At 39.7% G+C, this 15,490-nt stretch overlaps 1 protein-coding gene across 1 annotated transcript in view; it reads left to right on the top strand.

Annotated features, from left to right (window-relative positions):
* The window catches only part of anos1b (anosmin 1b), a 63,966-nt gene that overhangs the window by 26,686 nt on the left and 21,790 nt on the right, over positions 1-15,490 (top strand). Inside the window, exons 3-8 of the mRNA XM_042483932.2 lie at positions 2,444-2,506; positions 3,240-3,447; positions 5,013-5,197; positions 7,440-7,569; positions 12,706-12,799; positions 13,367-13,610. Of these exons, the coding sequence (XP_042339866.2) occupies positions 2,444-2,506; positions 3,240-3,447; positions 5,013-5,197; positions 7,440-7,569; positions 12,706-12,799; positions 13,367-13,610 (924 nt within the window). The remainder of the gene's footprint in view (positions 1-2,443; positions 2,507-3,239; positions 3,448-5,012; positions 5,198-7,439; positions 7,570-12,705; positions 12,800-13,366; positions 13,611-15,490) is intronic.

Genomic DNA, 15,490 nt, shown 5'->3' with positions numbered 1-15,490 from the left:
AGTGTTTGGAACATAGTGGACATACATAGGACAGCAGAGAAAGAGTTAAAGTCATTTCTGTAGATGTTTTGATTTTTAAATTGTCACTTGGCATCCATTGTAACCTACATCAATCTAAGCTGACTTCAGCCCTGTGGAGAAGCACACTACAAACTTTTTCCTGCAGCATTTCAAGCCTACAGAGCAAGAGTGTTTAATACTCAATTGGGAGAGTTTGGGGTGGAGTATCACTTTAAGCTAACCCAAACTTTTTCTTCCATGACTTAAGTGAAATGAACCGACTGTACAGCATGTAACAGCTATCATGCTTCATGCTGAGACTCCATTTTATGCCCCAAAGGTTTAGAAACTCACACACGTGGCCTCACTGCCTTTGATTTGTTGATTCTGTATGAATCCCAGTGATTTATTTTTTCATTTTATACATGAAATAAAAGCTATTGATGCAGTGCTCAAGTGTGATGATGAGCCTTTAAGTATTCGTAGTCATCAGTCTGCAAATGAGCCAGCTGGGGATTTGGAAAAGACTTTTTATTCAACGGTAACCATTTATTTGTGCTAAAGATGAGGTTTTTATGACTTTTTGTTGATTCTGTTTGTTCCCCAGGAATCAGTGAGGTGAAATAAATTGGAAAAATGATTGAAGCCAGGCACTCTGGGGAGCAGAGGGAGTGAGAGAGGGAGGGGAGGTTGGGGGGTTGCTGGGTGAAACCGCAGTTTTTATATGTTGTCTGGTTTTAATTTGGTAAGAGCCATCACTCACCAGTTCACTGAGGTGGCAAACCAGATGAGTGTATGCATGTGTGCTTTAGGAGTGTGTGTGTGTGTGTGTGTGTGTGTGTGTGTGTGTGTGTGTGTGTGTGTGTGTGTGTGTGTGTTTCCTCTGTGCTCCCTACCTGCTTAAACGCTGAGAGCTCTGCAAATGCGAAAATCCCCTGACACTGTCATTAATCCTTCTTCTAACACTTTTTATGCCTTTGTGCAGCCAATAGCTGTGGTCAGAGGCATTATGACTCTGTGCGTCCATAACTACCATTTTCGTGAATGGGATATCTCAAGAACACGTCCATGGATTTTCTTCAAATTTGCAATGTCCACAAATGTCCACTTGGACTCAAGGATGAACTGGTTAGAATTTGGTGGTCAAAGTTCAGGTTTACTTTGACCTCAAAAACATGTTTTTGGCCATAACTTAAGAATTAATTGTAATTCTAACAATGTTTCACACCAATGTCTAAAATGATGATGTGATGACATTTTAAATCTAAAAGGTCAAAGGTCAGCTTCACTGTGATATCAAAATGTTCTGCAAAAACACTTTTCTGGCCATTACCCAACTTCATATCTCAAGAACAGTGAGACATTTGGTCAGATACTGAATCGGTGACTCTAATCTTGGGTGTCCACCTTCAAACTGTGCAGATTTTAGAGAATTTTTTTCTTTCATATTATGTGTATTGGTTTTTTGTTCATTTGAAATAAACAGAACAAACATTCGCAAAACCCATCCCTCCAATTCCTCATAACAAAATCTCAGTAAAGGGGAACGCTTAGACAAACATGTATCAATTATAGATAAATAGATAAAACAATAAATATAAATAATAATAGTTAATTTTAAAAAACACATATACGTATATAACAGTTTTTGCATATATACCTTAATACATTTCAACCAAAAATCGAATTTCCATTGTAGAGTTAGCTGAGAAGGTAAAGCTACAGTTAGTAACAGGTTAGCTAAGCTTAGCACAGACACTGGAAGAAAGGTGAAAGAGCTAGCTTTACACCATCTGAAGATAATAAAATCCACCAACTAGCACCTGTAAAGCTAATTGACACTTCATATATATTTATTTTAGGAGTAGCCTATTTATTTTGAGCATTTTCTGCATTATTTAGGTAGTACCAGAGACAGGAAAGGCAAGGGGAGACATGCAGCTAAGGGCCTTGGCCAGGGAGGCCGGGCTGCTGTCGTAAGGACTCAACCTTAATGGCATATGTTCCACTCAGTGAGTGGGGCACCCTCAATTCCCTGTTTTAAGGGGCATGATGTGAACCTTGCTTTGCTGGGATCAGTTGCCAGGCGAATTAGTCTTACTTAGTTGGCTTTAGAGGTGCTGGTAGGTGGATTTTGTTGACTTTGGACAAAGTCAGGCTTTGCTGTTTCCCTCTCTTTCCAGTCTGCTGCTGAGCTAAGCTAAGCTAACTGCCTGCTGGCTGTGGCTTCATATTGAATGGGCAGACATGAGATCTTTAACTCTTAACCAGAAAGAAAATAAGCATATTTCCATATTGTTGAACTGCTACTTTAAGAGGGTGTTGTACAAATTTTATTTTTTACTCATTTCGTCATATATGATGCAGCACTGGAAATTGTCAAACCTTGATTGTACATTAAGCCTCATATTTTGTTTCTCTCTATTTGTTTGTTTATGTGTAGTGCCTTCAGCCATGCAAAGAACTGTGGGAAACCAGGCGAGTGCTTTCTCCAAAGTCCTGTGAGGTAAGACAGAAAGAGAGTGCATTGTGTGTGTGTGTGTGTGTGTGTGTGTGTGTGTGTGTGCGTGCGTGCGTGCGTGCGTGCGTGCGTGTGTTTTGTGCGTGCGTGTGTGTTTTGTGCGTGCTAGTTGCAACACTCTTGGTGGCAGTGTCACTCTTGCACCAGACCCTTGCTTTTGTTGGCACCATGAAGCTGTTTGCTGACTATGTAAACCATGAATGAGAATTTCTCTGTGTGCTTATGCAAGCTTATGTGTGTTATGAATTACATGTTTGTGAGCTTTTGAATGTATACATGTGAGAGTGTGCAGCAGTTATGTGTGTGTGTGGCCCTGGATGATTATTTGTAAAGCCAGTCACTGTGGTCCTCAGATTAGTTTTTCATCACAATAGCTGAAGCATGTTACTGGCTGGATGGCTGACTGGCTGGCTGGTTGGGAACACAGGGTAATCCAGAGCTATTAGCTAACGGTTGTGTTTACATTTTTGATGATCTGCAGCCATGTGCACACAGATACACACCACACACACACACACACACACACACACACACACACACACACACACACACTCACATCAGACCAGGCTGCCTTCAAAGAGTCAGTAGGAGTTTACCAAAGGAAACATTTCACCTCTGCTGTGTGTTTTTCTACCCGCACGTGTGTTTATACATTACGTTATATTTCCGTTGTGTGTCAACTGAAATAATAACAGCTCCCCCCTGTTGTTTCTCTCAGAAGCAGACAGAATGTGTGACGAGCAGGGAGTTTCTGACCTCGCTGAGGTCGTCTCGTCAGGGGGACTGCCCGCCGCCTCAGCGAGCCACCGGATTTGCTGCAGCCTGCGTAGAGAGCTGTTCGTCAGACCAGCATTGTCCCTCCCCCAGGAAATGCTGCTCTAATGGCTGTGGACACACTTGCCAAGCCCCGGCTAATCTATATAAAGGTAAAAGAAAGTTTTTTGTGACATTTTATGGGCCTCAGTAGGAGAGACACTGATGGAGAGAACATGTTTAAAGAATTAATTTTTTTTATTGTTTCAATGCATATGACACTGTTGGAATCAAAAGTAAGGATGCTGATGCTGATTCTTTCATTAAGGATCTCTGTGAGCTGACACATTAATCGTAGGCTGTCATTTTTGTGCATAAGACTGAACATGCTTTTAGTTGTTTCTTTTTGAGGGATGCACTTCCATAATTTGATGACATTTAGCTCTTGTTCCTATGCTGTTTATATGTACTTATTGTGAGTTGCTTTAGTTAAAAGTGTCTGCCATATGAGTGAGATGTAATTTAATGTAATAAAGATCCTTAAATACTGCCTGCTTGACTGCATCTGAAGTCCCAGACGGCCCAGCCGTGGCTCCAGCTCAAGTCTGTGTGGAGCTTGTCAGAAGCACAAACTGCCTCAGACGCCTCTGTGGTGAGCATTGGGCAGCCATAATTAAACACAAAGAAAATATTGTTTGAGTGATGTATACATTTTTGCTTTACCAAATTTGGGATTTTCTTATTATATACAAACTTTAAAACCCCTGATCAAGTCATATTAAGTGAATGTCAGTGGAATCATCCTAATTGTTATGTATATTTAGGGCTGTCAGTGTTGACGTGTTAATCGCGATGCCATTAATAACATGTTATTTTTTCAATCATGTTAGATTCCTGTCTCTAAGAGGCTGAGTTTTAAAGCTAGAGTGATGATACTAGTATCATATGAAGGGGAAGACCGGGGGAATCCGGTACCTACCATGTCATGCTAGCTTCTCAATAAGGGGGTTGGATAACGCTCCAAAGTTAGGCTAAATTTTGGCAATGGAAAATCACATTCCAAAAAAGTTGACAGCGGAATGTTTATGTCTGTGTAACATCACCTTATCAACAAGCGTTTGGAAACTGAGGACACTAAATATTCAAGTTTTGAAAGTGAAATTCTTTCTTTTCTTTTCTCTTGTTTCATGTACAAAAACTCTGTTTTTGTGTTTGCGCCGCACATTTTCAATAGGAGACAGGTCTGGAATGCAGGCAGGCCCGTCTCGCACCTGCACTCTTTTACTCATAAACCACGTGGTTGTAACACATGCAGAATGTGGCTTGGCATTGTCTTGCTGGAATAAGAAGCGAGGTTCTTGAAAAAGACATCATTATGATGCATACATTGCTCCAAAACCTGTATGTATCTTTCAGCATTCATGGCTCCTTCAATGATGACAAGTTACCCATGATGCCACGGCACTAATGCAACCCCATACCACAACAGTTGTTGGCTTTAAACGTTGCACTTGTAACAGTTTTGATTTTCCTCTTTAGTCCGGAGCACAATCCATTTTTTTATCTGTATATTCCAAAATCAAAAAAATTGCATTCTTTATAACACACAATGCCCTTCTATCCCTAGTTATCAATCTCATGAGCAATCAGTATTTAAAATTAAATTATTGAAATAACTTTAAAAAAACATCACATTCCTGTTTTGCACTTTTTAAATAATGTAATAATTTCCTTCCAGGTGTTCCTCTGAAGCCTCGCAGAGAGATGAGCTTCGTAGAGGATTCAGAGGGTCATGTGAGGGTGGTGTGGGTGTCAAAGTTCAACGTCAGCGTGGAGCCAGTCATTTACATGCTGCAGTCCCGCTGGAATGTCGGGATTCATCCCAGTGAGGACCACGCCTCTCCATGGACTACTGTTGCCATGGTAACTACAGTAACCAGCAGCCTCTCACCTTTATTTGATGATTAGAAGGTTTGAAATGCTAAATAATTTTGTTATTGCTTTCTAAATCATCTTTCAACTTTTGAGGAGATACAGTATCATTCTGTTAACACCACCCATCCATCCATTCATCCATTGTTGTTCCCTTATCCAAGCCGGGTCGCAGTGTATGTTAATACCACCCTCCATACATTGTTGATGTAGGGAAAACAACCATGTAACAACATGGCACACAGCTAATACTGTCTAAGAGTCATTGAAGCTATAAAAATCGTTCCCTGTGTCTTTAACAGTGGAACAACGCCACAAAGTTTGTAACATATCTTTAACTCATAACTCTCAATTTGCCTCGAATGATGAAACTTCTCAGCTATGGAGATGGATGTTAGACTCTGTTTCCACCTCATCAGTCTGCTGCCTTGCTGTCTAAACCTCTCCACCCCAGCCAGTCTCCCATTCTGCCAGGGTAAACCTTACGTCTGTGTGTGTGTATGAGTGAGTGTGTGTGCTTCGTACGTCCATGTGTGTGTGCCTGTGTGAGGTTAGGTAAATAAGCAGAGCTTAAAAAGGAACCACAGGCAGCCACAGTCGTTCCACCGGCTGAGTCTGAATGACTGAACGCTCATTATAGACTTAAATAGATGGCAGCTCGTGTGTGTGTGTGTGTGTGTGTGTGTGTGTGTGTGTGTGTGTGTGTGTGTGTGTGTGTGTGTGGATGAGTAGTTTTTAAACAGTTGATTACATTTGCACTGTCAGGGAGACAAAACATGGGAATCTTTAGCAATTTTATCTATAATTTTGGCAAATCGTTTAATCTCACTATTATCAGATGGAATTCCAATCCGACTGTGTTCATCTGACTTTCCACCTCATTAACTTGTGAAACTTATATGTCTAAAAGTACACAGGGCTCCGGCATGTTTTTGAAAGAAGATATAGAATGGATATGTGAGAGATGATGGAAATTTGTGCCCAAAGTGGGCTTGGGTGGAGGTAAACTGTTCTTTGTACTTTCTATTTATGATAAAGGAAATCAAAAATAACAGTGATTTCAGTATCAAAACCATGTAGTACAGAGAATAATGTTAAACAAATACTTTGCAAGTTTGAGAAATATGCGTATTTGCTTTTTTTCTTGTAAGTTAGATGCAGAGATTAATATCATTCACGTGTGTAGGCTGAATACGAAGTTAACTCCAGCAGCAGGGTAGCTTAGCTCAGCACAAAGACTGGAAACAGTGAGAAACAGCCAGCTCGACTCTGTCCAAAAGTGACAAATTCCGCCTACCAGCACCTCTTAAGCTGTAATTAACACAGGTGTAGAAATAACAAGTGTGGTTATGTGCTAAAATATTTTTTTTGTCAGGATGCAGTCAATTTCAAGAAATAGTCCAGCACACTTCTGCTTCTGTACAAGTTTGTACAAACAAGATGTAATGTGTTAATGAATGAGCTTTAGGTGATGCTGGTGATGTAAGGTGGATTTGTTTTTATGCTAAGCTAATCTAATTAGCTGCTAGCTGTAGTCAGGACGGATAAACACAGATGAGTTGTATCAGTCTTCCCATAACTCTCAGTAAGAAAGCAAATAAATAAATTTCCCCAAATATCAAACAATTACATAAAATATTAGGATGCTAGGCCGAAAAAAAACCAGTCTTTTGCTGCCCTCTTTGGTTGAAAATTTTAGGCCTGTTTCACCTCTGACCACACATTGGTGATGGGTGCAATGTCACAGTGTCCGGGATTATACATGAACATCAACTGAAGTAAAGTGAGAAGTTGAACCACTGTCATAAAAAAACAAGACTTTCAAGGGATGTTAAGTTACTCGTTGAATCTGTTTTGAGTAATGTATATTTTTTGGGGGTACAAGTCTTCACAAAATGTATGGCTTGGTACATTTTCAGTACAGCAAAAATGTAGAATTACCAGAAAAAATTTCAAGATTTTGATTTTGATTTTTTTCATTTTATGTAATTTATATTCATTTATTTATGAAAACTACCATCATAAAATTGTGTTGTAAATATACTTGAGTGACCCAACTTCTGGGGTGTCTTCTTAGCAGCATAAAAAAAAACTAAAACAGCCCCTGAGAAAATAAAAATATGGTGTTGTTTGATAAGGTAAAGTAATGAGACTGTCTGTTGCTCAAAGTCTTTGAAAAGAAGTCTTTCTTCTTCATGCACCTCGTCATTGTTGTATGTGTTTGTATTTTCAGACCCTTTCTGAAGATGTTCTTCTGTCAGATTTGAGACCTCAGCGCTGGTACCAGTTCAGAGTAGCAGCCATCAACAGCCACGGCAGCAGAGGTTTCACCACACCCAGCAAACACCACATCTCCAGTAAAGGTAATACAAACACAGACGAAACACATACTCTCTGACCCAGTCTGGCTCTGTGTCTAGAGACCCTCAGACTTTTGTGCTCAATGACTCAAAAGATTTTGTTTTCTAGATTTTGGTGTTCTGTTTGCGACAGATACTGTAAGTTCATCTTCATGTTAAGCATTATGATGTTTGTTGGTTTATTATTAAGAGGATTGTGTGTTCTAGGATTTTGGTTTTCTTTTTGCTGTGTCTTTCTTCCTGTGTTCCTGTGCTGCCTTTTCCTCATTTGCCTTCCACACACCTGTCCTGCATCAGCCTCATTAGTCCTTCCCTGCCCCCAGCCAATCAGCTCCTTACCTGTTATTTTGCCTAATCACCATATTTCCCTCACCTGAGCTTCTCTGTACTTTTTCCCACAGGCACTTCATCCCTTTATTCGATTTGTTTATATTTATGTTTTGTTCAGCCCTAACAAAACATAGCAAAAGCTTAGTGATCCTCAATTTAAGGCCTATGGGCATAATCTGGTCCCCAATTGGGCGTGTGGCCCCTCAAAAAGTTGTATAATTCACAAGAAAAATGAAGTGATTCATGCTTGGAATTGTTTTTGTACTTTTAGTATACAGAAGGTGCCAGAGTGCATAAAACAACTTCAAAATAGAGTGCCAGTGGAGGATCCCCCTCACCCCCAACAGAGGGTCCCTGATGCCCCTAATGCCCTTCAATCCTGGAAATGTCCTAAAATCTGAGAAATGTCCTAAAATTCTAGAAATGTCTTAAAATCCTAGAAATGTCATAAAATCCCAGAAACGCCCCAAAATCCTAGAAATGTCCCAAAGTCCTTGAAACATCTTAAAATCCAAGAAACATCCTAAAATCCTTAAAACATCTTAAAATCCAGGAACCGTCCTAAAATCCTAGAGCCACGTATAGGTCTGCTGCGACTGGCCCATGGCCTCCTGTTATTTTGCAAAGGTGGCTTCATGTAAAAAAAGAAGAGTATGCCTGGTTTATTCAAATAGAAACTGTGGTGTGTTGAACATCTTGTTGTGTTACGCAGGAGCGCTGGCTTTAAATATTTTGGGGTTTATTCAGTGTTATTTGATTTACTGTTGTGGTAAAGTTATATATCTACATTGCCAAAGCAAGTTTTGAGCAAACACAAAAAAATCTATGTGCAATAGGTAAAGATTTACCCAAATTTATATTAATGTCACCTCTGATTGGGTACACCTCTGACGCACCCATAACGGGAGAAAACATAACTCGAACCCCTTTGCACATCATTCCACACCATTTTAGGAAAACACTTTGTTTAACCTGGAAACCGTAGCAAAAGGGTGGACTATGCTTTGAGATTGAACTTGCTCCTGGTTTTCAGTTCAGCTTTGTTGGATTGCTGGTTTTGTTGTGATCAGTAGTGTCTTGGCTGCACAAGTGGTGGATAGAGGTTATTTCCTGGAGATCCTGTTGCTTGCAGTCTCCTGCGCTCTGGTCCACCTGCTCCACTCTTCATGACACTCTCATTTCCTTTTTAGAGCTGTCCCACAGAGAGTGATGATTCCTCCCGCACATTTCCGTAACCTATCTGTTGGAATTTTGATATTTTGTCATGAGACAATGACCAGATTCTTGCGTTCCATTTGTGTCATTTTAGGAGAGATATTACACCTCTCTGAGGAAAAATCAGAAACTCGGGAACATTTCCCGTCCTCTTTCCTTCCCTGTTCTTTCTCTCTTTCACTCAGAGTTGATGGATAAGGTACACGCTGCAGGAAAACTATCAGGCAGTCCATAAAACACAGACAGGAAATACACAACTGCACATGCACATATCCACACATACATGTAGAGCATGCATACTCATTCAGTTGGTTTAGTGCCAAATCCCTGAAATGGGTCAGTGATACAGGGTGAAAGTAAGAGTAAGACAGTCAAACACACACACACGCACACACACACACGCACACCCGCACACCCTGTAGGAGGTCCTAGCTCTAATGCTTAGCAGACTTAGGTCATATTGGTGTTACGCCAGAATTGGCTAGTGATATGAATCCCCTGCCAGGATTGGCTCGAGCGTGTTTGTATGTGAGTTATGACTTCAGGTTGGATCAAGCTTTGGAAAAAGGTTCTTTATCAGTTGAGCACTTATGAGGGATTATAAGGAGGTGTCTGAGATACCATTTTCCACCACCTTCAACCAAACACCAAAGAGCAGAATTCCTCATGAAATTGAGTATATAGAATGCACAACCTGTGCCATAGTATACTGAAACCTCTCTGGCAGCTCCTTGTGGCTCATCAACACATTAAAGGAATAGTTAATACGACATTACGGGAAATGCTCTTTCTCTCTTTCTTCCTGAGATCTAGATGAGAAGATTCAAATGTCAGTTCATTATGCATATTATATGCAATATATATTATATATGAAGGTGGAATTATACATCTCTAAGCTGCATTTAAGCCAACATGTGTGTGTTTTTTTTCCGTCTCGTACAGATCAAGGAATATGAATGAATCATACACCATGTGTCCATTCTGAAGCAGTGCCATGTTTAGCAAAAGTAAAGAAATCAGGAAACGGAAATCAGTTTGATTCCAGTGACTGTGCACACAAACTACTCTATACCCTCAAAACAAACCTAAAAATTATAGGTTATATCAGCGTAAATGGACTATATAATGAGAACACAACATTAAATTCAGCCATTAATTGCATGATAGTCCACAGCTGTGTTGGAGGTATGTCTATTAAAGGGTTGCAGCAGTATACAATAAAAATGCATGCCGTGGTATGAAAATTGACAGTTATCATACCACGGCATGCTTGTCCATGATATTTTTTAAAAATGCAACCAGTCAGAAAATTTCAACTGCACATGCATATCTCCTTTCCTTCTTGAGTGCCTGTCAGAATTGTTACACTCATTAATGAGGTTTCTAAGTTTCAGTTATAATAAAGCCTTTATTCTAGCTGTTTTGTTCCTTTAACTTTTTTTTAAAACTGATAATTTTAATAATTATTGTGTAATACCTTATACCACAATACAGTAAAACCATGATATTTTCGAAGACAGTTACTTTATTGTGAAAATCTCGTACCGTTGCAACCCTACTCCATGATTACACACATAAACCTACCCACTCATGATTCCCTTAACTAACATTTCTTTAACGTTCAACATCCATAAGTTGTTACACATTCAAAATCCTTTTGACATTAATAAAGATAAGACAACCAAAGTAGCCTATACAGAATGCCTGTCTTATAGCTTAAGAATACTCCATGTAAATATACAAAACATATTTTTGGTGAACTGGCTATAGCCTATATAAAACTGTTAGACATGAGAGGGGTGTTGATCTTCTAGCATTTCTCTCTGAAAGTAAGATCACGTGTGTGCACGTGCGCTTGCGTGTATGTGTGCCCTCGTAAAAGTATGTATTTTGAGGGCCAGGGTTAAAGGTTAAAGATACACACTTAAACATCCGAAGCAGTCAGAGTCTTGTGTTTCCACTTCATTAGTCTGATTAGTCAGGGCCTGGAGGTCAGAGGTCAGAAATCAGGAAGCTGGCAGATGTCAGGATGGTTGGAGTCCTCCACTGTGACCTGATGCAAACCAGAGAGAGAATCTGAATGTGAAAATCCCCTTTCCTGTTCATTCAGATATTAGGGTTGCACAGGACCTGCCAGCAGCAATTACAAGGGAATGTCTGGATCAGAAAATTCATCCTGATGTCTTCATCTCATGAAACAATGGACTTAAATTCGCTGATTGAGAAAGACACACACAGTGAAAAAGGCCTCAGACTGTTTTGGTTCTGATCTAGAAATTACAGCTGGCACTGAGAGACACCCTGCTTATTCTGAAGAAAAACCACACACACACACATGCACACATACACAGGCCAGGTCTCGTAGCTCTAATACGCTGCCCTAACTTTGATCTCTGCATCTGTGTCGGCCAAGCGCAGCCCGGGGCCTGTGGGAGGCCAGCCATGGGGGATGTAGTTCTACTCAGATACATTTTGTAGTTTTAATCAAATACAGGATCGGGGTTTGAGTTTCTAATGAGACACAGAGCCAGTGTTGAAAGAGCAGCGACCTTAGGATTTAATCTTGGATGCAAACAGTGACTAGTGGTGGTCGCCTTTGGTCTGTGTTGTGGCAGCTACTGAAAGAGGAGGCTTCAGCCTTCTCCAATATCGCTCACCTTTGATGCTGCAAATCTAATTGGCTTTGTAGACTTGAATGAGACCAAGAGGAAATTAGCCTTTCCCCCACAGAGTGGCTTCTTTATTTTAGTTCATTGCAGCATATTAAACATTGAGTTATTCAACAATTCAGTCAAGCTGGTGAACAGCCTCTGCTTCGTGGTAATCACAATCTTAACCCCAATAAGTCCTCACAAATCTCGAGATAGATTTAATGCTTCCTTGCCACTTGGGCAGTAGATATGTACATATGTCAGTATAATATTGGCCATTGGAAACATTCGGTACAAACGCATCCAGGGTGTAATTTGCACAGGGGATGTCCCCTCCTCTTTTACAGTTTAATTTAATTCATTGAGTACAGTCTCTTTAAAAAGTTCCCTCTGGTTGCCAAAATCCCCATGAAAGAAGGTCTTAGTTTGTAAATATGTTGATATTCTTAGTCACATTCAGTAATTATACTCACACCAATAAGCTTAACAAGCAGCAGTGAGCGATTTTCAGACATTTTTTGACCCAGGCTTTTCCCCGTACATGCAGGCATTATTCATGGCCAAAAAAGTACCTACACTTATTTTAAGGGTCCCATCTTGTAAAAGGCCATATTTCTATGTCTTTTATTTTTATGAAGCGGGTATAGGTGTTTTATAATGACTGCAAAGATATCAAAATCCTTAATCCAAAGCTCACAATTTGTATTTAGAAATAGTGGCTTCAAACGAGCCGACAGCTATACTATATAAAAAGATAGAAAGTGCAGCTGCAGTGCCGTTACAGTCATTCCCTGGAATGAACATAAAAGCATGTAAAAATTTTCCAGTAGAGACCCCAAATACAAATATGAACCTGAAAATAAGCACATTTTGGGACCTTTAATGAATATTTCTGCCATTGCTTTCTATACAGTGATTTTTCTCTGATTATGTCTCTCTGCAGACCCTTCACCTCCAGAACCTCCAGTAAATGTCAGAGTGAGCAACCAAACTTTAGCCTGGATGGGTTCACAACCAGGGACCCAGCTCACAGAAAGGTATCTCAATAGATGAAATATGATCAGGTAGATTAATGTCTTTGCTATTTTCCTTGTTTGGTTGGTTGCTATGCATCCTTTCAGCACTGCAGGCTGCCGCTGTGGGCAATCAATCAGAAAATGTGGTAAAGTGGATAGACAGTGTCACTGTCTGATGGCGTTGTTGCATGCAAATTACAGTTCATCCTTCTTACCATTATAAATTGCAGTGTCTTTTTCTATTTGTGAGCTGTACTGCTAAACAAGGTCATATAAAGTTCAGATCATATTGTGGATCAGCAGCAATATTCCAATAAAACATTTGATCACAGAACTAAGGACTTAAATTGTAGCTTTGGTTCAATGCGACTGCACATACATAACTTAAAGAAAGATAGGAAACCCAACATTGAAAGTAGTTGACAAACAAGTGTCGAAACTATTTAACTGCCACTCAGTGTTCAAAAACATTTACATCTAAACTAAAATCTAATCTCATAAGAAAGTGCTTTTCTTTCTACTTTATTGCCACAAATGTGTTTACATCCATGCTGTGATGTTGTTTGACTTGTTGCTGTCTCTCTTTAGGTCGAGGGGAAGTGGGGTCACAGCGGCGGTCTTATTAACCTGGGAGCCCCCCAGAGAGGGAGACCTGCCAGTCCACAACTACAGAGTCACCTGGATGTCTCGACTTGAACACACAGCCCACAAACACACACACACGTTGCATGCACACACGCATACAGTGCACAGTAACATGCACACGCGTCCAGCACACTCACGCACAGCTGAGCAGGGTAAAAAGGAGAGCAACAGCAGAGTGACTCAGGGGGTAAGGAATCATTTTTATAAACATCATTACGCTAAGACAAAAAGTGATTAACTGTTGTTCATTTTAACATTGTACCAATTTCATTTTTTTAAACCTTTTTCTCTGCAATCAGAAACAGACACATTTGAATACATCGAATTTATGATATACACAATAACCCATTCATATCTAAACTGTTATGTTGTTGTTGTATGTATGTTGTTATGTTATGTGACATACACACATATATATTTGTACTCTTTTACATCTGAAGACCTAGAAACCTACCGAGGAAAAAAATGTGCATAGACTCATACAGAAGTTATCTCTCTCAACATCACTACAACCAACAAGAAGTGTGTAGCAGTGTCTGTATCTACAGAGACTTATTTTCCTCTTATTTTGCTGTGTTTGGGAAGTTCCAGGTTACAGCACACAGGTCATGTTGGGACTTTGTAAAAAGGTAGTGACTGTGTGCCAGACTTTAAGCAGCACCCATATAAGAGGAATTAAAAACAGAAATATGGTGAGGCCAAATGACAAGCAGACAAAGGTCGTTCCAAAACAGGAGTGAGTCTCTGGTTGGCTCCCACTTTCACTTTCCTCGGGGAAACTGTTTACAGGCAGTACCGAAAAATTGCTGCTTAGTAAACACTATAAGTTCAGCATTTTTAAAAAATATGCTTATTGACTTTCTCTTGCTAAGAATAAGATGAAAAAAATGTGATGAATATGCAGCTACATCCAGCAGAGTTAGCTGATCTTGAAGAGGGGAGGCTGGTGCAAACTTGCTTCACTGTGTCCAGAGTTAAGAATATTTGCCCAGTGCCTTCAAAGCTTACTAATCAATACATTTTATGTCTTTTATATATCAAAAACTAAAATGTAGAAATGACATGATGTGGTTTTATGGGGGATTATGTTATGGACTATTTCTTAGTCAGGAGCAATGATTTTGTATTTCAGGCCAAGAACAGAGATTTTATCATTAAAGTCTTAACAGGAACAGGAGTACATGAATAATATAAAGTAAAAACTATTTCTTTAACCTTAAAATCAAATTTTGACCCTAAAACTGCACTTTCTAGTACTGGGCAAAATGTCTTCACTTTTGAAACAAACATCTCCGTTTGTAGGTTTAATACAGAATAATCCATACAAAGATCAAAATAAAATGCATGCACATACACACACACACACATACACACACACACACATCTGTAGGTGCACCTGAGAGATTTTACTGGGTCTGTAATCCCATGCACCACACAATTACATATGCATACATTCCTTGCTGTATCCTGGTTGTGATTACTGCAATGATTTTACAGGCCTCTGCAGAGCTCCAACAGAGCAGGTTCTGTGAACAGCTACTGTGTGCTGTTGGCACACAGTAGCTGTTCACAGAACCCGCAAACTGGAGTTACTCATTTATTACGATCATAGCAACTTGTATGTTGTGAGTGTTTGGGGTGCAGCATTGCATAAGTAAACAGAAAACAACACACACCAAAAAAAGGATGGTACTGACATTGGACATTAACATTACTTAATATTAGACATTAAATTATTACCTCAAATGCAATACTGTCCTGCTGAGCCACCTGTGGCCTGTAAAAAAGCCTACAAATAAGAATTAGGTGAAGACACAGTTGAACTAATCAGACTTCTTAATTAAGCGTGTGATTTATATAATGAGCAATAATTAGCTAGCTGCACAACCATTGAATTTGCAAAGTTAAAACTTTACCCTTTAGAAGATAATTCAGATTTTATACTTTTTTTTATCATGTTACATGCTCATGTATTTAAGTTAATAATCAACATGTGCACCACCTTTAGATCTGGTTCTGATGTATTGACCCGGAAATCAGTGTTTGGCACGCTTTCCCTCCACTTCT

This window comes from Plectropomus leopardus, chromosome 5 (genome assembly GCF_026936395.1).
Source record: "Plectropomus leopardus strain MGB_pleo_1.0 chromosome 5, ASM2693639v1, whole genome shotgun sequence".
Classification (NCBI taxonomy): Eukaryota; Metazoa; Chordata; class Actinopteri; order Perciformes; family Serranidae; genus Plectropomus; species Plectropomus leopardus.
Note: the sequence above shows the minus strand (reverse complement) of the source record. Positions and strands in the feature narration are given on the sequence as shown.